Genomic DNA, 20872 nt, shown 5'->3' with positions numbered 1-20872 from the left:
CGCGGGAACTGCCCGGGCCGCGCGCCCTCTTCCGGTCGCCGCGCTCATGGTGTGGGCGGGGCGAGGAGGGCGTGAGTCCCGCCCAACCTTAGTGCCCCGGACCCGTGAGTCCCGCCCACTCGCCCCTCGAGCCCCGCCCACAGGAGTCCCGCCCACCGGTGAGTCCCGCCCACCCGCGGGTCCCGCCCACCCTCGAGTCCCGCCTCCCCGTAAGTCCCGCCCACCCGCGAGTCCCGCCCACTCGCCAGTCCCCCCCCCCCGAGCCCCGCCCATAGGAGTCCCGCCCACCCGCGAGTCCCGCCCACCCGCGAGTCCCGCTTCCCCGTAAGTCCCGCCCACCAGCGAGTCCCGCCCACTCGCCAGTCCCCCCTCGAGCCCCGCCCATAGGAGTCCCGCCCACCCGCGAGTCCCGCCTTCCCTTAAGCCCCGCCCACCCGCGAGTCCCGCCCACTCGCCAGTCCCCCCCCGAGCCCCGCCCATAGGAGTCCCGCCCACCCGCGAGTCCCGCCCACCCGCGAGTCCCGCTTCCCCGTAAGTCCCGCCCACCAGCGAGTCCCGCCCACTCGCCAGTCCCCCCTCGAGCCCCGCCCATAGGAGTCCCGCCCACCCGCGAGTCCCGCCTTCCCTTAAGCCCCGCCCACCCAGGCTTCCGCCTCTCGGCTGGGGTTCGGGGAGCCTCGGCAGCCCAGCCGGTGTCCTCTCGGTCCGCCCCAGGGCGCTGTTGTTTACAAAGCATTTTCTTTTTTTTTTTAAACTTAAAAAGATTTTTAAAAAATTATCTGTATTTGTTTATTGGGTAGAGACAACCAGAAATTGAGAGGAGGAGGAGACAGAGAGGGAGAGAGACAAAGAGACACCTGCAGCCCTGCTTCACCGGGGGCTCGAACCCCGGCCCTTGTGCACTGTAACGTGTGCACTCAATCAGGTGTGCCACCACCCAGCCCCCCGGTTTTTAAAACTTAAAAAAAAATTTTTATTGGATAGAGAGAAATTGAGAGGGAGAGGGAGAAAGAGACCCCTGCAGCCCTGCTTCTCCACTCGTGAAGCTTCCCCCCTGCAGGTGAGGACCAGGGACTTGAACCCAGATCCTCACACACTGTAATGTGAGCACTTAACGAAGTGTGCCACTGCCTGGCCCCTTTTAAAACTTTATTTATTGGGTGGGGGGTATAGCATAATGGTTATGCAAAGAGACTCTCATGCCTGAGGCTCTCAAGTCCCAGGTTCAATCCCCCACACCGCCATAAGCCAGAGCTGAGCAGTGCTCTGGTAATAAAAAAAACAACAACAACCTATTTATTGATTTCGGCAGAGCACTGCTCAGCTCTGGATGGTGGTGGTGCAGGGGATTGAACCTAGGACTCTGGAGCCTCAGGCATGAGTCTTTGCTGAAGCTTTATGTTGTCTTCCCCCTTTCCCCCTTTTCTTTTTACTTTTTGGTCATTGCCAGGGCTTCACGACTCTGGGATGACTTTCTCAGAGACAGGAAGAGAGAGACACGGCCGCGGACCTTGCCTCCCGCAGAGCAGCTGCTGGAGCCTGGGCTGAGAGCGTGGCCAAGCGGGTGCCCTCCCAGGTGAGCTGCACGGCCCTGCACGGCGCTCTCCAGCTGCAGTGACCTGTGTGCACAAGGGCGGCCGGCTCATCACCTGGGGGTCAGGGAGCTGGTCCCGGGCGGCCGGGGCTGTCACTCCCAGTAAAGGTCATAGGGACTCCCGTGGGTGGTCTCTGGCGGCTGGCTCTGGGGTGCAGGACCCCAACCCTCATGAGCTTGGCCTGCAGGGCAGTGAGCCCACAGTCTGAGATGGGCACATATGGGCTGTGAGGGCACACGGGGCTGTGAGGGCACACGGGGCTGTGCGGGCACACGGGGCTCTGAGGGCACACGGGGCTGTGCGGGCACACGGGGCTGTGAGGGCACACGGGGGTCTGAGGGCACACGGGACTGTGTGGGCACACGGGGCTGTGTGGGTACACGGGGCTGTGTGGGCACACGGGGTTGTGAGGGCACACGGGACTGTGCGGGCACACGGGGCTGTGCGGGCACACGGGGCTGTGAGGGCACACGGGGCTGTGTGGGCACACGGGGCTGTGCGGGCACACGGGGCTGTGAGGGCACACGGGGCTGTGAGGGCACACGGGGCTGTGCGGGCACACGGGGCTCTGAGGGCACACGGGACTGTGTGGGCACACGGGGCTGTGTGGGCACACGGGGCTGTGTGGGCACACGGGGCTGTGAGGGCACACGGGGCTGTGTGGGTACACGGGGCTGTGTGGGCACACGGGGCTGTGAGGGCACACGGGGCTGTGCGGGCACACGGGGCTCTGAGGGCACACGGGGCTGTGCGGGCACACGGGGCTGTGAGGGCACACGGGGCTCTGAGGGCACACGGGACTGTGTGGGCACACGGGGCTGTGTGGGTACACGGGGCTGTGTGGGCACACGGGGCTGTGACGGCACACGGGGCTGTGTGGGTACATGGGGCTGTGTGGGTACATGGGGCTGTGTGGGTACATGGGGCTGTGCGGGCACAACGGGCAGTGTGCGCACATGGGCTCATGTGAAAGTAGAGATTCAGAGTGATTTCAGAGCTGAGGTGAGAGTCTCCGTGTCCTAGCCGAGCCCTGCTGTGCCTTCGTGCCCCTGGTCACACCCTGCTGCACCCTCCTCCTGATTGTGAACATGCTGGCTACACCCAGCGGCTTGGGGCAGGGGCGTCAGCGGGAGTCTCAGGACCCCGCTTGTGGGAGTCTCGCCCTTGGCATGCAGAAGGGGACCCAGGCACAGGGAAGATTGCTCCTTCCTGTCCAGTGTGGTCCTACGCAGGGTCAGAGGGGTGTCAGGGCGCAGCCAGCTGCTGGTCCAGGGGTTGCTCCTCCAGGGTCCAGGGGCTGCTCCTCCAGGGTCCAGGGGCTGCTCCTCCAGGTCCAGGGGCTGCTCCTCCAGGGTCCAGGGGCTGCTCCAGGGTCCAGGGGCTGCTCCTCCAGGGTCCAGGGGCTGCTCCTCCAGGGTCCAGGGGCTGCTCCTCCAGGTCCAGGGGCTGCTCCTCCAGGGTCCAGGGGCTGCTCCTCCAGGGTCCAGGGGCTGCTCCTCCAGGGTCCAGGGGCTGCTCCAGGGTCCAGGGGCTTCTCCTCCAGGTCCAGGGGCTGCTCCTCCGGGGTCCTGGGACTGCTCCTCCAGGGTCCAGGGGCTGCTCCTCCGGCATCCTGGGACTGCTCCTCCAGGGTCCAGGGGCTGCTCCTCCAGGGTCTAGAGGCTGCTCCTCCAGGGTCCAGGGGCTGCTCCTCTAGGGTCCAGGGGCTGCTCCAGGTTCCTGGGGCTGCTCCTCCGGGGTCCAGGGGCTGCTCCTCCAGGGTCCAGGGGCTGCTCCTCCAGGGTCTAGGGGCTGCTCCTCCAGGGTCCAGGGGCTGCTCCTCCAGGGTCCAGGGGCTGCTCCTCCAGGGTCTAGAGGCTGCTCCTCCAGGGTCCAGGGGCTGCTCCTCTAGGGTCCAGGGGCTGCTCCAGGTTCCTGGGGCTGCTCCTCCAGGGTCCAGGGGCTGCTCCTCCGGGGTCCAGGGGCTGCTCCTCCAGGGTCCAGGGGCTGCTCCTCCAGCGTCCAGGGGCTGCTCCTCCAGGGTCCAGGGACTGCTCCAGGGTCCAGGGGCTGCTCCTCCAGGGTCCAGGGGCTTCTCCTCCAGGTCCAGGGGCTGCTCCTCCGGGGTCCTGGGACTGCTCCTCCGGGGTCCAGGGGCTGCTCCTCCGGCATCCTGGGACTGCTCCTCCAGGGTCCAGGGGCTGCTCCTCCAGGGTCTAGGGGCTGCTCCTCCAGGGTCTAGAGGCTGCTCCTCCAGGGTCCAGGGGCTGCTCCTCTAGGGTCCAGGGGCTGCTCCAGGTTCCTGGGGCTGCTCCTCCGGGGTCCAGGGGCTGCTCCTCCGGGGTCCAGGGGCTGCTCCTCCAGGGTCCAGGGGCTGCTCCTCCATGGTCCAGGGGCTGCTCCTCCACGGTCCAGGGGCTGCTCCAGGGTCCCCGGCCTGCTCCTTAAGGTTGTGGGCTGCCCCTCCATGGCCGTTGAGGAACCTGGGCCTGTTGGATCCTGTCGCCTGGCATCACCACTTCGGGCCACAAGGTGGTGCACGCTGCCTGTCCTCAGCTCCCAGGGTCCCGCAGACATGGGCTGGGTGGGGAAGGCTGGCCCTGCCCCGGTTTCCTCATGGCCGTGGCCCCAGTGGTCTCGGCGGTGTTCGCAGGGCACAGTCCCGCAGGGCGGCTCCAGGTACTGGTCCCCAGAGGGGCAGAGGCTGCGCCCTGGGAACGGCACACCGAGGGCCCCTCACAGTTTGAGAGGGGGTGGGGTGGCGTGCGGTAGGGTGGGGTGCGAGACCCAGGGCACCTGGCCACCGCAGTCAGTCGGGACACAGGTGCAAGCCAACCGTCCGAGGATAGTCAGGATCAAGGGGATCAAGCCCATGTCCGCATCCTCGGGGCCCTGGGGACAAGCCCCGACCCCAGCCCTGCACAACAGCCCCCACACCCTGACTACCTGCCCAGAGTCTGACCCTGGACCCCCCCCCCCCCATTGTCTCACAGCCACGACGCCCACTCAGGTGTCAGGGAATGACGTGGGTCACGTGAGCCTCAGTTCTTGTCTGCGAGAGACAGCACATCTGGGGGTGGGTGGGTATTAACAAGAGGACTGAATTAACAAGTGGGTGGGGGCCCCAGGGCGGCCCAGGAACACCCATCATCAGCCCCGCTCAGCAGGGAGCACCCCAGCCTGGCCCCGAAGCCTGCCTCCCTGCAGCAGCCTGAAAGGATAAGGCTTGTCCCCACCCCCTGCTCCGTGTGTCTGCAGCACAATGAGCATCAGGCATGAGTGATGGGACCCCGCGGTCTCCCCCTCCCCTGGAAGATCACTTTGTCACTGTTCTGTGTTTGCACGCGGCATCGCCTGCCCCCCCCCCCCCACCGGCGCCAGCCCCAGGGACTCGTTGGATGGCCATTATCTCGGCCGCCGGTGGAACGGTGACGGGCGGGCCATCTGCACCTGCCGGCCCTTTGTCTGTTGAGGGAGATGGATGAGGCCTGTCTGTGAGCACGCGCAGGGGCGCTCGCCTGCACACTCAGCCCGCACCTGGCAGCTGCTCCCGCGCACGCTCACACACACAGCCTGTGGGGTGGCTGTGGGGGCTCCCAGGCTCTGCTTGGCCCGGCAGCCAGGCCGTCTGCAGGGCAAGACCCAGCTGACCAGTGCTCAGCGTGCCCCGTCACGGCCTGCACCCCTCCTGGCTCAGCTGGTTAGAGCAGACTTGGGGTGTCGGCATCGGGGGTCACCAACAGCCTGCTGCTGGCCTCAGTGGACACGGCTGGCTCCCCTGCTCCCCTACACCCCCACACGCTGCCCCCCGTATCCCTGCAGCCTGCTTCTCTGCACCCCTGCACCTTGCCTTTGCTTCCCATACCCTGCTTCCCTGCACTCTGCACCCTGCTCCCCCGCAGCACCCCTGCACCCTTGCACCCTTGCACCCCTGCACCTTCCGGGCTGCCTGGGAGGCGGGACGTCCCCACTAGCGGCCTGTGGGCCAGCAGAAGCGTCCCCCTAGCTTCTGTCGAAGGGAGATGGGTGTGTGCGCCAACCCCCGCCCCCTACAACAGTTCAGGTTTGGAGCAGTGGGGGGCATGGCAGGAGGGGCCCCCAGCCACCTCAGCTGGAGCAGGGACAGAGACTGGGCTGGTACCCCAGGGGAGGAGGTGCGTGGTGGGCGGCCCTGGCTGACTTTTGGGGGCTCCGGTGCAGTCAGCCCCTTTACCATGGAGGGCGGGGGTGGGGCTCAGGTGGGGTCTCGCGGGCAGCTGCCGCATTGATCGGGAGCAGAAGGGAGCCACAGCTGTGCCCCGCCCGCACCCCGTCCGTCTGTCCATCCTGGAGCACGGCCTCGGGCCGGGCTTTGTCCTGCGGGTGGCAGCCCCATCTGCGGAGCCGGCAGCCCCCAGAGGGCTGATCGATCGCGGCCCCTTTGTGGCCAGGCAGCATTTGGTGACCTGGCGCGGGCAGGAGCAGGTGGACACCGGGGCACAGGCCTCCACCCGCCCTGCAGGAGGCTCGCACAATGCATCTGGTGGCTTCTTTGTGGCTGTGTGTGCTGGGCCAGTGCCGCGGCCTCTCTGAGCCTCAGGGTCAGCGTGGGACTCAGTGACCCCGCGGGTGGGGCCCTGGTGACCCAGTTGGGCCTTCCACTGTCCCTGCAGGAGAGGAGGGGGCTTCGGGCAGGGGGCCGGAGTGAGGGGGACACTGAAAAAGAGGCACTGAGCCCGGAGGACACCCCCCCTCAGCAGGCTTGGTGGCGGCGTGGTGGCAGGTCCCAGGACCACGTGAGAGGGCAGCTAGCAAGGCCGCGGGGTTCTGGGCACATGGGCACAGGCTGCTCCCGGCCCTCCCTGCCCTTTGGGGAACATTGTGCCCCAGCCCCTCGGCACGAGCCCTAAGGCTGGGGCTGCTGACCTCCCCATGAGAGAGAGTGTGCAGGTGCTGGCCTGCTCCCAGCCAAAGTTGCCTCCCCGGCTTCAGGTCCTTTACTTGTTTACCTTTAATCTTTTCAATTTAATTTTATTTAGTTATTGCATAGAGACAGAAAGAAATTGGGGGGGGGGAAAGGGGAAAAGACAGATGCTTGCTGCCCTGCTTCACCACTCCTGAAGGTGGGGATCAGGGGCTTGAATCTGGTCCTTGCACACTGTAACAAGTGCGCTCAACCAGGTGCGCCACCGCCCAGACCCCTGCTTCAGGTCCTCATCCGGGGCTCCTCACGAAGGGCAGGGGGCAGGACAGACAGACGCTCACTCTGGCTCGCTGCTTCCGCTGGAGTGTGACCCCAGCTCCTCAGCCAACGGGACCTCCTGCTCCATTCCGGCTCCTTCCACCCCATTAACCCAGATGACCCCCAGTGGTCTCCCCCACTCCTCTTTGTCCTGTTGTGCTGATGCCCAGATTCTCGGGCCTAGCGGGGGCCAGCCCCCTGCAGAGAGCTTTCCCCAAGACCCCCACTGGGGCCCTCAGGTTAGAGCCCCCTTTCAGGGACTGAACTCTGACCCCATTCTTCCAGCAGGCACGCTGCCTGCGGGGGGGGGGGGGGCACAAGGGGGGGCTGTGCCCCAGCCCTGGCCAGGCCCCAGGAGAAGGGGAGCTTGGTGGAGAGTGGGGGGGGGCATGTCACCGCTGCCCTGGGAGCCAGCTGCCTCTGCACCAGAACAAAGGGGCTTGGGGACAGGGCCCAGCCTGAGCCGCCTAACTCAGCAGAGGAGGCTCCAGGAGCTGTGCCCCCAAGGCAGAAAGGCCTCAGACCCAAGGTGGATGAGGGGCTCCTCACTGCCCCCACCTGCCCCCCGAGCGTGGCCACCAGCTCTGCCCCTGAGCAGTCCCCTCTGTCCAGAGCCTCAGTCTGCCCACAGACCCTACCCCCTGCAGAGCCCAGCCAAACTGATGCCCCTCTGGGGCTTCCAACGCCCCCAAAGCCAGCTGCCTTCCCACACTGCCCGTCCTCTGGGGAGCAGCAGGTCCCCCCCCACCCCGCACCCAGCCTCACCTGCCTGGAGTTCCCCTGGAGACAGGCAGCAGCCAATTCCGGGTCCGTGTATATGTACATACAATTTGTTATCTATTAGGGATTTAACAATGACTGACAAGACTGTACGGTAATGGAGACAGTTCCACACAGTTCCCACCACCAGAGTTCTATGTCCCTTCCCCCCATTAGAGGCATTATTATTATTATTATTATTTATTTATTCCCTTTTGTTGCCCTTCTTGTTTTCTTATTGTTGTTGTAGTTATTATTGTTACTGATGTCATTGTTGTTGGATAGGACAGAGAGAAATGGAGAGAGGAGGGGAAGACAGAGAGGGGAGAGAAAGACAGACACCTGCAGACCTGCTTCACCGCCTGTGAAGCGACTCCCCTGCAGGTGGGGAGCTGGGGGCTCCCAGGATCCTTATGCCGGTCCTTGCACTTTATTATTATTGTTGTTGTTGTTGTTTTGCCTCCAGCATCATTGCTGGAGCTTGTTGCCAGGGTTACTGCTGGGCTCGGTGCCTGCACTATGGATCCACTGCTCCTGGAGGCTGTTTCCCCTGGGGCCTCAGAGTCTCAGACACAGTGGTTTTACACCTACTTTGTGTGAGAGAGAGAGACAGAGGAGAGAGAGAGAGCCGCCTCATTGCCACTCTGGCACAAGCACTGATGGGGCTGGAACTCACGACCTCATGCTTGCAAGTCCAGCTCTATACCCACTCCAGGCCACCTGCCACCTCCTGGCTCTTGTATTCCTGAACCTCTGTCCAGACCTCAGGGTGCAGGCCCCCTGACTCAGCCTAACACAGAGATCTTGCATGCACACACGAGGGGGCAGCACACAGCCCAAGGGCTGCTGGGAGCTCCCTGCTGGGACCCTGGCCAGGTCCAGAGGGACGTCAGCGGCCTTGGTCTCAGCTGCCAGCTGGCCAGGTCTCCCCACACTCAGCATGAAGGTGGGGGGATGACCCCGCAGTCCAGTGGGTCTGCCCAGGTCCCCTGCAGCCCCAGCAGAGCCCAGCCCTGCAGCCTGGGCTACATGATGCCTCTGCCCAGCCTCCTCACAGGCAGCTGTAGGGATCCCCTAACATCCAGCTGGACAGGGATGTTCTCCTTGGACAACCCTCCCTGGTACCTCCAGCCCTCATGGGAGGGACCAGGTGGGCTGGAGGCCCTGTCCTCTGTGGTACCTGGCAGATGTGGCGTGGCCGACCCAGGCCCTCTGGAAGTCCACAGAGTACATATGCCGTCACTGAAAAAACACACTCTCCCGGGGACCGGGGTGGCACCCGGCTAAACTCAAGGACCCACACAAGGATCCGGGTTTGAGCTCCCACTTCCCACTTGCAGGGTGGATGTTTCACAGGTGGTGAAGCAGGTCTGAAGGTGTCTGTCTCTCTCCTCTCCCTCCCTTCCTCTCTCAATTTCTCTCCGTCCTGCCCAACAAAATGGAAAAAAAATGGCCGTCAGGAGCAGTGGATTCGTAGTGCGGCACTGAGCCTTAGTAATGATCCTGGAGGCAAAAAAAAAAAAAAAAAAGAAAGAAAGAAAGAAAGAAAGAAAGAAAGAAAGAAAGAGGGAGTTGGGTGGGTAGCACGGTGGGTTGAGTGCACATGGCGCAAAGCGCAAGGACCGGCATAGGTTCGAGCCCCCGGCTCCCCACCTGCAGGGGAGTCGCTTCCCAGGCGGTGAAGCAGGTCTGCAGGTGTCTGTCTTTCTCTCCCCCTCTCTGTCTTCCCAGCCCTGCAAGTCCTGTGCTCTGATGGTGAGCCTGCTAGCTGGTGTCCAGCACTTCAGCTTGACCCAAGTCCTAGGTCCACTTGGCTCCCCTGCCTCCCCCCCACCCCGTGTTTTAGTCAGTCAGTCAGATCTTTATTTTATTCATCTGACCCCCGCCCCCCAACATCCATTTGGCTGGGCTCTGTGGGGGGAGAGTCTGGGCACACTGAGGCTCTGGACAGAGGGGACCAAGCAGGGACAGAGGAACTGAGAGGGAAAGGGGAGCTAGAGAGGCAGAGAGACAGCTGCAGTACTTGCTTCTCCCTGCAGGTGGGAAGTGGGCCTTGAACCTGGGTCCTTACATATGGTAACCTGCACTTAACCAGGTGTGCTACCACCCAGCCTCCTCCCGTCTTGTTTTTTTCCCCTATTTATTTATTTATTTTATATTTAACTTATTTTACTTTATTTTTTTATATTTATTTTTCCTTTTCTTGCCCTTGTTTGTTTTTTCATTGTTGTTGTAGTTATTGTTGTTTTATTGATGTCATTGTTGTTGGATAGGACAGAGAGAAGTGGAGAGAGGAGGGGAAGACAGAGAGGGGGAGAGAAAGACAGACACCTGCAGACCTGCTTCACAACCTGTGAAGCGACTCCCCTGCAGGTGGGGAGCCGGGGGCTCGAACCGGGATCCTTAGACCGGTCCTTGAGCTTTGCGCCACCTGCGCTTAACCCGCTGTGCTACAGCCCGACTCCCTGGTCCTTGCACTTTGTGCCACATGCACTTAACCTGCTGTGCTACTGCCCAACTCCCTTACTTATTTTTAATAAGAGAGATACAGAGAGAAGACAGGGGGCCAGGTGGTGGTGCACCTGGTTGAGTGCACATGTTACAGTGCATAAGGACCCAGGTTCAAGCCCCCAGTCCCCACCTGTAGGGGGAAGCTTCACAAGTGGTGAAGCAGAGCTGCAGGTGTCTGTCTCCCTATCTCCCCCTTCCTCTCAATTTCTGGCTGTCTCTACCTAATAAATAAAGATAATAAAAATATTAGAGAGAAAGAGAAAAGACACATATACACACATACACACCAGAGCACTGCTCAGCTGATGGTGCTGGGAATTGAACCTGGGACCCCAGAGCCTAAGGTAGGAAAGGAAAGCTTTTTGCAAACCACTGTGCTGTCTTCCCAGATGGGAGTGGGCTCTCTGCCTGGCCTGCTGTCCTGGGCCCTCAGCCTCTGGCACACCTGCTCTGGTCACGCCAACCTACAGGGGTCTTCAGGGCTGGGGGCCCACAGGGGCTGGGCGTGCCTGGTAGGGGTGCAGGGCCCATGCCCCATAAGCCGCCTTGTTTACATAGAAGCAGAGAATGGGGTCACCATCCCCACCTGCTTCCCAGCTGCAGAAGTACCCCCTGGACTCAGCCTTGCCAAGGAACCTTCTTCACAGCCCACTTCAAAAGACAAGGTCCTCACCCCCAGGCCCACTTCTCCCCAGCACAGCTAGAGAAACTGGAATGCTGGAGGGGGCGCAGAGGAGACACACGGTGAAGGGGGTGCACGGGGCAGGGGAGCTGGAGGGAGAGGGCAGGGGTGCACAGGGCAGGAGAGCTGGGAGAGAGGGGGTGCACGGGGCAGGAAAGCTGGGGGAGGGGGTGCACGGGGCAGGGGAGCTGGAGGGAGAGGGCAGGGGTGCACGGGGCAGGAGAGCTGGGGAAGAGGGGTGGGGGGTGCACTTGGCAGATGAGCTGGGGGGAGAGGGCAGGGGTGCACGGGGCAGGAGAGCTGGGGGAGAGGGGATGCACGGGGCAGGGGAGCTGGAGGGAGAAGGCAGGGGGTTCACGGGGCAGGGGAGCTGGGGGGAACGGGGGGTGCACGAGGTAGGGGAGCTGGGGGAGAGGTGCGGGGGGGGGTTGCACCAGGCCTGGGAGCTGCGCGGGGATTGCATGGGGCGGCGTGCGCACGGGTGGATGGGGCGGGGAAGAAGCGGGAGGGGTCTCTGTGCACGGGGCTGGGGGCGGGCCCGCAGGGGCGGGGCGGGGCGGGGCGGGGCGGCCGGGTTGCAGCTTTACTCGCGGGGCGCGGGGTGCAGAGCAGAGTCCGCCGCCCGCAGCAAGATGCCCAACTTCGCCGGTACATGGAAGATGCGCAGCAGCGAGAATTTCGACGAGCTGCTCAAGGCGCTTGGTGAGCTGTGTGGACCGCGCCAGGGCGGCGGGGACCCGGGGTGCGGGGCTCTGGCTGCGGGGTCTCCACGGGTGCGGGCTCCGGCTGCGGGGTCTCCCCGGGTGCGGGGATCCGACTGCGGGGTCTCCACGGGTGCGGGGCTCCGGCTGCGGGCTCTCCCCGGGTGCGGGATCCGGCTGCGGGGTCTCCCCAGCTGCGGGGCTCCGGCTGCGGGGTCTCCCCGGCTGCGGGGCTCCGGCTGCGGGGTCTCCCCGGGTGCGGGGCTCCGGCTGCGGGGTCTCCCCGGGTGCGGGGCTCCGGCTGCGGGGCGCCAAGGGTGCGGGCTCCGACTGACTGCAGGGCCCGCAGGTGTGAACGCCATGCTGCGCAAGGTGGCGGTGGCCGCAGCGTCCAAGCCTCACGTGGAGATCCGCCAGGACGGAGACCACTTCTACATCAAGACGTCCACCAGCGTGCGCACCACCGAGATCAGCTTCACGGTCGGCGAGGGCTTCGACGAGGAGACGGTGGACGGGCGCAAGTGCAGGGTGAGGCCGGGGCGCCCGAAGACCCCTGTCCCCCTCGCCCGCCCAGCCCTGAGGGTGCCTGAACCCCCCGTGGCTTCTCTGCAACCCAGCCAGTCCAGGATCCCACCACCTCTCTGACCCCCATGGCCCCCTGACACCCCGGCCGGTCCCTACAGCCTCTCTGATCCCCCACCACCTCTCTGACCCCCCATCCCCTCTCTGACCCCCAATCCCCTCTCTGACCCCCCATCCCCTCTCTGACCCCCCATCCCGTCTCTGACCCCCCATCCCCTCTCTGACCCCCCATCCCCTCTCTGACCCCCCATCCCGTCTCTGACCCCCCATCCCCTCTCTGACCCCCCCATCCCCTCTCTGACCCCCCATGGCCTCCTGACCCCCCCCCGTCGGTCCATACAGCCTCTCTGATCCCCCACCACCTCTCTGACCCCCCCATCCCCTCTCTGACACCCCTCCCCACCTCTCTGACCCCCCATCCCCTCTCTGACACCCCATCCCCTCTCTGACCCCCCATCCCCTCTCTGACACCCCTCCCCACCTCTCTGACCCCCCATCCCCTCTCTGACCCCCCCATCCCCTCTCTGACCCCCCTCTCCACCTCTCTGGCGCCCCTCCCCACCTCTCTGGCCCCCCATCCCCTCTCTGACCCCCCATCCCCTCTCTGACCCCCCATCCCCTCTCTGACCCCCAATCCCCTCTCTGACCCCCCATCCCCTCTCTGACACCCCTCCCCACCTCTCTGACCCCCCATCCCCTCTCTGACCCCCCCATCCCCTCTCTGACCCTCCATGGCCCCCTGACCCCCCAGCCAGTCCCTACAGCCTCTCTGATCCCCCACCACCTCTCTGACCCCCCATCCCCTCTCTGACCCCCCCATCCCCTCTCTGACCCCCCTCTCCACCTCTCTGGCGCCCCTCCCCACCTCTCTGGCCCCCCATCCCCTCTCTGACCCCCCATCCCCTCTCTGACCCCCCATCCCCTCTCTGACCCCCCATCCCCTCTCTGACCCCCAATCCCCTCTCTGACCCCCCATCCCCTCTCTGACACCCCTCCCCACCTCTCTGACCCCCCATCCCCTCTCTGACCCCCCCATCCCCTCTCTGACCCTCCATGGCCCCCTGACCCCCCAGCCAGTCCCTACAGCCTCTCTGATCCCCCACCACCTCTCTGACCCCCCATCCCCTCTCTGACACCCCTCCCCACCTCTCTGACCCCCCCATCCCCTCTCTGACCCCCCATCCCCTCTCTGACACCCCTCCCCACCTCTCTGACCCCCCATCCCCTCTCTGACACCCCATCCCCTCTCTGACCCCCCATCCCCTCTCTGACACCCCTCCCCACCTCTCTGACCCCCATCCCCTCTCTGACCCCCCCATCCCCTCTCTGACCCCCCTCCCCACCTCTCTGGCGCCCCTCCCCACCTCTCTGGCCCCCCATCCCCTCTCTGACACCCCTCCCCACCTCTCTGGCCCCCCATCCCCTCTCTGACCCCCCCATCCCCACCTCTCTGCCCCCCATCCCCTCTCTGACCCCCCATCCCCTCTCTGACCCCCCTCCCCACCTCTCTGGCGCCCCTCCCCACCTCTCTGGCGCCCCTCCCCACCTCTCTGACCCCCCCCATCCCCTCTCTGACCTTCCATCCCCTCTCTGGCGCCCCTCCCCACCTCTCTGACCCCCATGGCCTCTGCACCCTCCCCAGCCAGTCCCTGAACCCCCTCCTGCTCTCTGACCCCCCACCACATCTCTGACCCCATCCCCTCTCTGACCACCTCAGACATTCCCTGAACCCCCACCAGCTCTCTGACCCCCTCCCCTCTCTGCATCTTCCCGATCGCCTCTCTGACCCCCCACGCCTCTCTGAGCTACTCAATCCTTAGGCTCCCTGAAAACTAACACCTCCCCCCACTGAGTCACCGCCGGCCCCCTATGGCTCCCCCAAACACACCCCCCTCTGGCCCACAGGGTGAGGCCTCAGGAGCGGGGCTGGGGCAGTGCCCTGGGGTGCACACTGGGTGGCCTTGAGGAGCCTGGGGGACTCCCTGGGGATGACAGAGAGCCCCTGGGGTGGGTGGGGTGGGGTCTGGTTGCAGGTGCAGCTCCTGCCTGCCCGCCCTGGCAGGATCCAGTTTCTTCTGCACAAAGGCTTAAGGACCTTTCCCCGTGGCTACACCAGCTGGGGGTGGGGGCGGCAAGCGGGTGCATGGGGTGGGGAGGGCATTCCCGGGACCCCCCCCCCCTCACCTCGCGGCCACTACCGGTGACAAGGTGCCTTCTGTTCTTCTGCTGTGAAGACAGAAAGAGCAAGGCTTCCGGCGGCCGGGCCACAGGGCTGCCAGGGGGGCACGGAGCCCAAGGGCCCAGAGCTGCAGGCACGGTCCCCGTAGTCTCTCTCCCTCCTCTTCCTGTTCTCTTCTCCTTTCCCCGCAGAAGACAGCGGGAAGTGTTTAGAGGTATTCTTGGGCCAGAGAGCAGCTCAGCAGGTGGGTCAGCCGCAGCCCAGTTCCAGCCCCCGCCCACATGGAGGCATGGACGCAGGGCTGAGGGAGGCTCCGGAGCTGGGTACCTTCCCCTCTGCTTGAATGGAAGTAGCCAGGGAGTGCAGAAATGCTGACTGCGGGCTAGGGAGACAGTGTGACGGTTGTGCAAAAGACTTTTAAGCCTGAGGCTCCGAGGTCCCAGGTTCCATCCCCACACCGCCATAAGCCAGAACTAAGCAGTGTTCTGGGCTCTTTCTCCCTCTTAGCATCTTTCCCTCTGTCTCTCCCCCATCTCTCCCTTCTCTCTCTCATTCCTTTCTCTTTTCCATCTTTCTTTGTTTCTCCCCTTTCCCCTCCTTCCCTCTTTCCATCTTTCCTTCCCTCTGCATCACTCTCCCTTTCTCTTTCTCTCCCTCTCTTTTCCCCTCCCCCCACACCAGTCGCAGTTGACATCTGCAGAGTTGGTCATCCTCTCACGTGAGGCCGGTCCTGCATGCAGGCCCTGTGATCATCAGACAGTGGGAGCAGGGGGTCTGGCCCCCAAATGCTGCCTGGCCCCCCTTGCCCTGCCCACAGGGGTTGGTCCGCTTGATTTTTGGCCTGAGCCCTGCTCAGCTCCAGCTGCGTAGTAGTGTCTGGGGTGGAACCGGACCTCCGAGCCGGTGTGAGGTGTGAGAGGTCTTCTGCACAAACCGTGCTGTGCCCACTGCAGCCGGCCCTTCAGAGGAGGGGGTCAGAGTGACCCCGGCCAGGCCTGACAGCTCCCGGTCTCCCCTCAGAGCCTGGCCACCTGGGAGAGCGAGAACAAGCTACACTGCACACAGACGCTGCTGGAGGGTCAGGGCCCCAAGACCTACTGGACCCGGGAGCTGGCCAACAACGAGCTCATCCTGGTGAGGACGGCTTCACAAGCAGGACAGTGCAGGGCTGGAGAGGAGTGGGGACGGTGTCCAGTCTGGAGAGGGAGTGGGGACAGTGTCCAGTCTGGAGAGGAGTGGGGACGGTGTCCAGTCTGGAGAGGAGTGGGGACAGTGTCCAGTCTGGAGAGGAGTGGCGACGGTGTCCAGTCTGGAGAGGAGTGGGGACAGTGTCCAGTCTGGAGAGGAGTGGCGACGGTGTCCAATCTGGAGAGGAGTGGGGACAGTGTCCAGTCTGGAGAGGAGTGGGGACAGTGTCCAGTCTGGAGAGGGAGTGGGGACGGTGTCCAGTCTGGAGAGGGAGTGGGGAGAGTTTCCACGGAAGTCACTGTTTGGTACACCATGCCCACTCCACCAGGCCCCATCTCTGGGGTTCCCCTTCTGCTGCCTGCAAGTTCTGGGAACTCAAATACAGCATGAGCTGTGTGAGTACCTCACACGACCAGGGTGCCTGCAGGGGTGCAGCTCTGCGGCTGTCCAGGGAGCCCACAGGCACTCCACCCCCCCAGTAGGACTTCCCTGCAGGGGCCTGGACAGAGCTCCCTAGGGTGCCTGCCTGGCTGTGTATGTGACCCAGCTTGAGCTGGTCCCATGGCCCTCAGGGAAGCTCTGGCGGTTTGTCCCTCTCTCTTGTTTTCTCTCCGTCTCTGTATCTGAATGATACACAGCCAGGAGCAGTGAAGTCACGCCTGTGTGAGGCCCCAGCTCATAGAGATAGCTCCCCAGCGGCCAGGCCTATCTCGGCCACCCTTCAGTGTCCCTACCTCCCCCCAGGATTCAGGGAAGAGGCTGGAAATGCTCCCTTGGGGTCTTCCCCAGCCCGTCCCCCCTCCCCAGTGATGTCCCCCCCCCAGCTCCTCTGGGATCTGAGGCTGCATGTGAAGCAGGGCTCCAGCCATCACTCTCCTGGTTAACGGGTGTCTCTTGGTGGGGGCGGGGAGAGTGCTGTCAAGCAAAGATGGACAGGGCCCCTCTGCCCACTGGGTACTGAGCTAAGTCGGGGCCGGCCTTGGGTTAAGTGAGCTTGGGGCCTGGCTCGGAAGCTCGGCTTTATTCTTGCTTTTCCACGTTACAGAGAGAGAGAAAAGGAGAGAGGGAGAGGGAGGAGAGGAGAAAGGAGAGGGGAGAGAGGGAGAGAGGAGGGAGAGAGGAGGGAGAGAGGCTGGAGAGCATGCCAACCTCTTCCACCCCCACCCCACCCCCAGCGCTCTCACAGTCTCAAGGGACCCTTAATTCCTGGCATTCAGGGTCTGAAACGTGTGCTCTCACTTCAAGTGCTGAATTTATTCCAGCCCTGAATAAATCCAAACCGTCAGGGGACACTTGTGGATTGACAGCTGTGGTGGAGCTATAGGTCAGCTGGAACATTCCCTTCTTCCCTTCTTCGCCTGCCTCCTCACAGCTGGAGACCCACTCCTTTTAGAAACAGCCCCCTCCCCGGCCCCTGCAGCGCCTGCCTGCCTGCCCATCCGCCCTCCAGGAGCTCCTTGGGGTCCCTCTCGGCAGTTGGCCGGTTGAGAGAGCCCCGTCCCCACGTCTCTGTGGCTGGAAGCACAAGGGCTGCCCGTTGGCCCTGTGGCCTGGCGGAGAGCAGTGCGCCCACACGGCTGGGCTGTGGAGCTTGGAGAGTTCTGCAAAGCCCCGGGTCTGTGGAATGTGGAGGTTCCTGTCCCTCCAGCGGCAGAGAACAAAGACACAGAGTCTCAGCCCCCATCCGGCCCCCACGGCCAGGAGGAGGGCGCCCCGCTTAGCCAGCTGTGAGCCATGGGCCACCTCGCGTGTAAGCACAGGGGTGTGCAGCTGGCACCAATTTCCAGGCTCCCAGATGACTGGAGTGCTCTCTGCACAGCAAGCTCAGCCGCTCCAAAGACCCTTCCCCACCCTCCCAGGCCCACCCCTGCACCCCTGCACCCCTGCACCCTGCTCCAGCTGCCCCCGCCCTTTGGCTCTTACAGAGAGACCCCTCCGTTCATCTGCCCCTCTCCCTTGCATTGTGTTGTCTGGGCTCCACTGCCCTGGGCTGACTTTCTTAGACATAAAGCAAGACAGAGAAGCAGAGAGAGGGGGCCGGGCAGTGGCGCATCAGGTTAAGTGCATGCAGTACTAAGCACAAGGACCCACAGGGGGATCTGGGTTTGAGCCCCTGCTCCCCACCTGTGAGGGGCCGCTTCACAAGTGGTGAAGCAGGCTTTCTATCTCCCCCTTTCCCTCAGTTTCTGTCTTATCCAGTAACAGGGAAAAATGCCTGCCAGGAGCAGTGAGTTTATGGCAGCAGCGCTGAGCTGTGCCCCCCCACCCCCACCCCCTGTGACAGCCTCGGAGGCAAAACAAAAGGAGGAGCAGGCCAGGCGAGGGAGGCCACAGCGCCAAAGCTCGCTCTCGCTCTCGCTCTAGGGAGGTGGGGCGGGCGGGCGGCCGGGCTGGCACCTAGGTGGCTGTGTGGCCCAGCAGAGTCTGTCCGAGTGAGTTCTTTGGCTGGGTGAATTGAGAAGTGGGAGCCCAGAAGCCAGCATGTGTCAGCAGAGGACGAGTGGCTGGATGCCATTCTGTCCCAGCCACCTCTTTGCCAGTGTGGAGCTGGGGAGTGGGGCTGGGACCCGCCACTGGGTCTGTGCGGCTTCTGGGGCCTGCTCGGAGGTCTGCTCTGACGGTCTTCTCTCCTCTTCTTCCTCCACCTCCCTCCTCCTCTTCTCCTCCCTCCTCCTCCCTCTTCCTCCTCCTCCCTCTCCTCTTCCTCCTCCCTCTTCCTCCTCCTCTGCTCCTCCCCTCCTCCCTCTCTTCCTCCTCCTCTTCTTCCCCTCCTTCCCTCCTCCTCCCTCTCCCTCTCCTCCTCCTCCTCTACAGACTTTCGGTGCTGACGACGTGGTGTGCACAAGGATCTACGTGCGGGAGTGAAGGCGTGCGCTGGCCGTGCCTGGAAGAGTGCATGTCCCCGTGAGCCCCGGCCTTCCCCCTTAGTAGGTGCTGTAGTGCTCCCTGCCCAGGCCCTGCCCCTCCCCGTGCTCCTACTCTGTTGTCTGCACATCCCCTGTGTCAGTAAACTGTCTGGACACACCCCATGGTGTCCCTTCCTTGGCCTCCAGATCAGCACCCTTCTACCTGAGACCAGATGACGGGGTGGGGGCCACCGAGAGCCCAGCTCTGCCACCCGGCCTGCCCCCTCTGCCTGTGCCCCCAAAGCCATCTGCACAGGGCAGTGGTGCCACTGGGGAGGGAGCCTGGCTGGCTCAGGGGCTGGGCTGGTGGTGGGAGTGGAGAGTCAGGACCAGCAGCCTGTGGAATCCTGAGCCCCAGACGGACGAGGACCACTTGTGTCCAGGGGGACAGTGACCCCACTGGACCAGATCCCTAAAAACTAGGCGATGACCTTGCCCAAAAGGCAAAAGAGGAACTAGGCCCACTCCAGGCCCCAGTACTGTGCCCGCCCCAGGCCCCAGAACTGTGCCCGCCCCAGGCCCCAGAACTGTGCCCGCCCCAGGCCCCAGAACTGTGCCCATTCCAGGCCCCAGAACTGTGCCCATTCCAGGCCCCAGAACTGTGCCCGCCCCAGGCCCCAGAACTGTGCCCGTCCCAGGCCCCAGAACTGTGCCCGCCTCAGGCCCCAGAACTGTGCCCGCTCTAGGCCCCAGTACTGTGCCCGCTCCAGGCCCCAGTACTGTGCCCGCCCCAGGCCCCAAAACTGTGCCCACCCCGAGCCCCAGAACTGTGCCCGCCCCGGGCCCCAGAACTGTGCCCACCCTGGGCCCCAGAACTGTGCCCACCCTGGGCCCCAGAACTGTGCCCACTCTAGGTCTCAGTACTGTGCCCGCTCCAGGCCCCAGTACTGTGCCCGCCCCAGGCCCCAGAACTGTGCCCACTCTAGGCCCCAGTACTGTGCCCGCTCCAGGCCCCAGTACTGTGCCCGCCCCAGGCCCCAGAACTGTGCCCACTCTAGGCCCCAGTACTGTGCCCACTCCAGGCCCCAGAACTGTGCCCGTTCCAGGCCCCAGAACTGTGCCCGCCCTAGGCCCCAGAACTGTGCCCGCCCCAGGCCCCAGAGGACACCCCACAGACTGGCCACTGCCTCCCCAGGCAGATGGGGGCCCACTCTCCCGTGTGGCTGGACTAGCGTTGGTGTCTACTGTTCTTGCCCTGTGAAGTGGGTGGGTGAGACATGCAGATGCACCCAATCTCTGAGGAAAGCAGATGAGGGAGAGGCAGAAGTGGGGTGTGCTGTAGGGCCTCTGGGCTCCTGCCTGGAACCCATGGAGCCGAGACTTCTGGGACGGCTCAGCCTTCCCACCCAGCCCCATCCAGCTCCACCAGTGGGGGGCCCTGTCGCAGGTGTGCAGGGCCTGAGGGGGAGCAAGAGCCTGGCCATGGGGGCGCGGAGCGTGCCCTGCTGTCTGTCTTGTGCTGGGCTGGTGGCCGTGGGGGCACGTCTGGAGCTCCTCCTGGGGGGCTGAGGACAGGAGAGGAGGCTCCCTTGGGCAGAGCGCCCTGCCTTTGGGGCCGCCGGGAGGGCAGTGCTCCCCCCACCACTCTCCCCTTCTTCTCTGCTGAGCTCCCTGCAGCCTCCAGCCAGACGCAGCCCTGTCCTGGGGTGGGGGGCCTGCCATACCCCCAGCCCTTCGGGACTGCAGCCTGGCACCAGGGAGAGGCACCAGTTGCGGCTGTGGTGAGTGTGGGTCCTGGAGCTTTGCCTCCCCCCCCCCCCCCGAGACAGAGACAGGACACCGGGCTGCACGGCCATGGTTCTGTCCCTGCAGCGCCCACTTAGGAGAACCAGTCACTTCCCCTTTTGTTGAATCTGGTCTGAGTTGGACAACAGCACTAGCCAGGAAGGCAAGAATTGCTGGGCCTCCCGCCAGCCAGGCTGAGTTCTCCACAGAGCCAGACCCAGGCTCCAGGCTTTCCAGACCAGGGCCGGGGTCAGACACAGAAGTGGGCTTCCAGGATGTGAGCGCTGGGACATGGGCAATGGAACACCCTGGCACGGCCTGGCGGGAGGGCTGCAGAGAGCATGGCAGGGTCTTGGGCCTCCCTCTGCGCAGTGCCATTTTCAGAACCCTCCAGAAGTTCAGAAGGTCACGTGTCAGTGCTCCCATGTGGTGGCTGGGTTCCCGCTGAGCTGCCCTCAAACCCAGCCTCCCCCCTTAAAAATTTAATTAATTATGTTAAATTTTAAATGTTTTTAATATTTATTTATTTAATATGTATTTATTTAATAGTTAATATTTATTTATTTATCTCTTTTGTTGCCCTTGTTTTTTGTTGTAGTTTTATTGCTGTCGTCGTTGTTGGATAGGACAGAGAGAAATGGAGAGAGGAGGGGAAGACAGAGAGGGGGAGAGAAAGACAGACACCTGCAGACCTGCTTCACCGCCTGCCTGTGAAGCGACTCCTCTGCAGGTGGGGAGCCGGGGGCTTGAACCAGGATTCTTAAGCCGGTCCTTGAGCTTTTGCGCCACATGCACTTCACCCTCTGCGCTACCGCCCGACTCCCTAATTAATTGATTATTTTTA

At 63.6% G+C, this 20872-nt stretch overlaps 2 protein-coding genes and 1 long non-coding RNA gene across 4 annotated transcripts in view; 2 read left to right on the top strand and 1 right to left on the bottom strand.

The window, feature by feature from the left end:
• Positions 1 to 633: 633 nt before the first annotated feature.
• On the top strand, positions 634 to 10808 carry LOC132534941 (uncharacterized). Of its 2 annotated transcripts, none has more exons than XR_009546700.1 (3): positions 634 to 925; positions 1451 to 1576; positions 10663 to 10808. It is a non-coding gene; the product is annotated as an uncharacterized LOC132534941 (long non-coding RNA). The 2 variants fall into 2 exon arrangements; XR_009546701.1 differs by having other exon boundaries at positions 634 to 1060.
• A 327-nt stretch (positions 10809 to 11135) lies between these two features.
• STARD5 (StAR related lipid transfer domain containing 5) overlaps positions 11136 to 20872 on the bottom strand; it is a 130923-nt gene continuing 121186 nt past the window's right edge. The window contains exon 8 of the transcript XR_009546644.1: positions 11136 to 11145. The gene's annotated coding sequence lies outside the window, so the exon portion shown is untranslated. The remainder of the gene's footprint in view (positions 11146 to 20872) is intronic.
• On the top strand, positions 11292 to 18422 carry CRABP1 (cellular retinoic acid binding protein 1). Its single transcript, XM_007521451.3, has 4 exons — positions 11292 to 11449; positions 11798 to 11976; positions 15230 to 15343; positions 18212 to 18422. Exons 1-4 carry the CDS (start codon positions 11380 to 11382, stop codon positions 18260 to 18262), a joined length of 414 nt encoding a protein of 137 aa, XP_007521513.1. The 5' UTR covers positions 11292 to 11379; the 3' UTR covers positions 18263 to 18422.

This window comes from Erinaceus europaeus, chromosome 20, assembly GCF_950295315.1.
Source record: "Erinaceus europaeus chromosome 20, mEriEur2.1, whole genome shotgun sequence".
NCBI lineage: Eukaryota > Metazoa > Chordata > Mammalia > Eulipotyphla > Erinaceidae > Erinaceus > Erinaceus europaeus.
This window is presented reverse-complemented; position numbering and strand designations above follow the sequence as displayed.

Excerpts from the sequence above, each read along its gene's own strand:
- CRABP1 (XM_007521451.3), top strand. The coding sequence starts at position 11,380 with ATGCCCAACTTCGCCGGTACATGGAAGATGCGCAGCAGCGAGAATTTC. Across the intron at positions 11,977-15,229 it reads TGGACGGGCGCAAGTGCAGG|AGCCTGGCCACCTGGGAGAG; the intron begins GTGAGGCCGGGG and ends GTCTCCCCTCAG. Across the intron at positions 15,344-18,211 it reads CCAACAACGAGCTCATCCTG|ACTTTCGGTGCTGACGACGT; the intron begins GTGAGGACGGCT and ends CCTCCTCTACAG.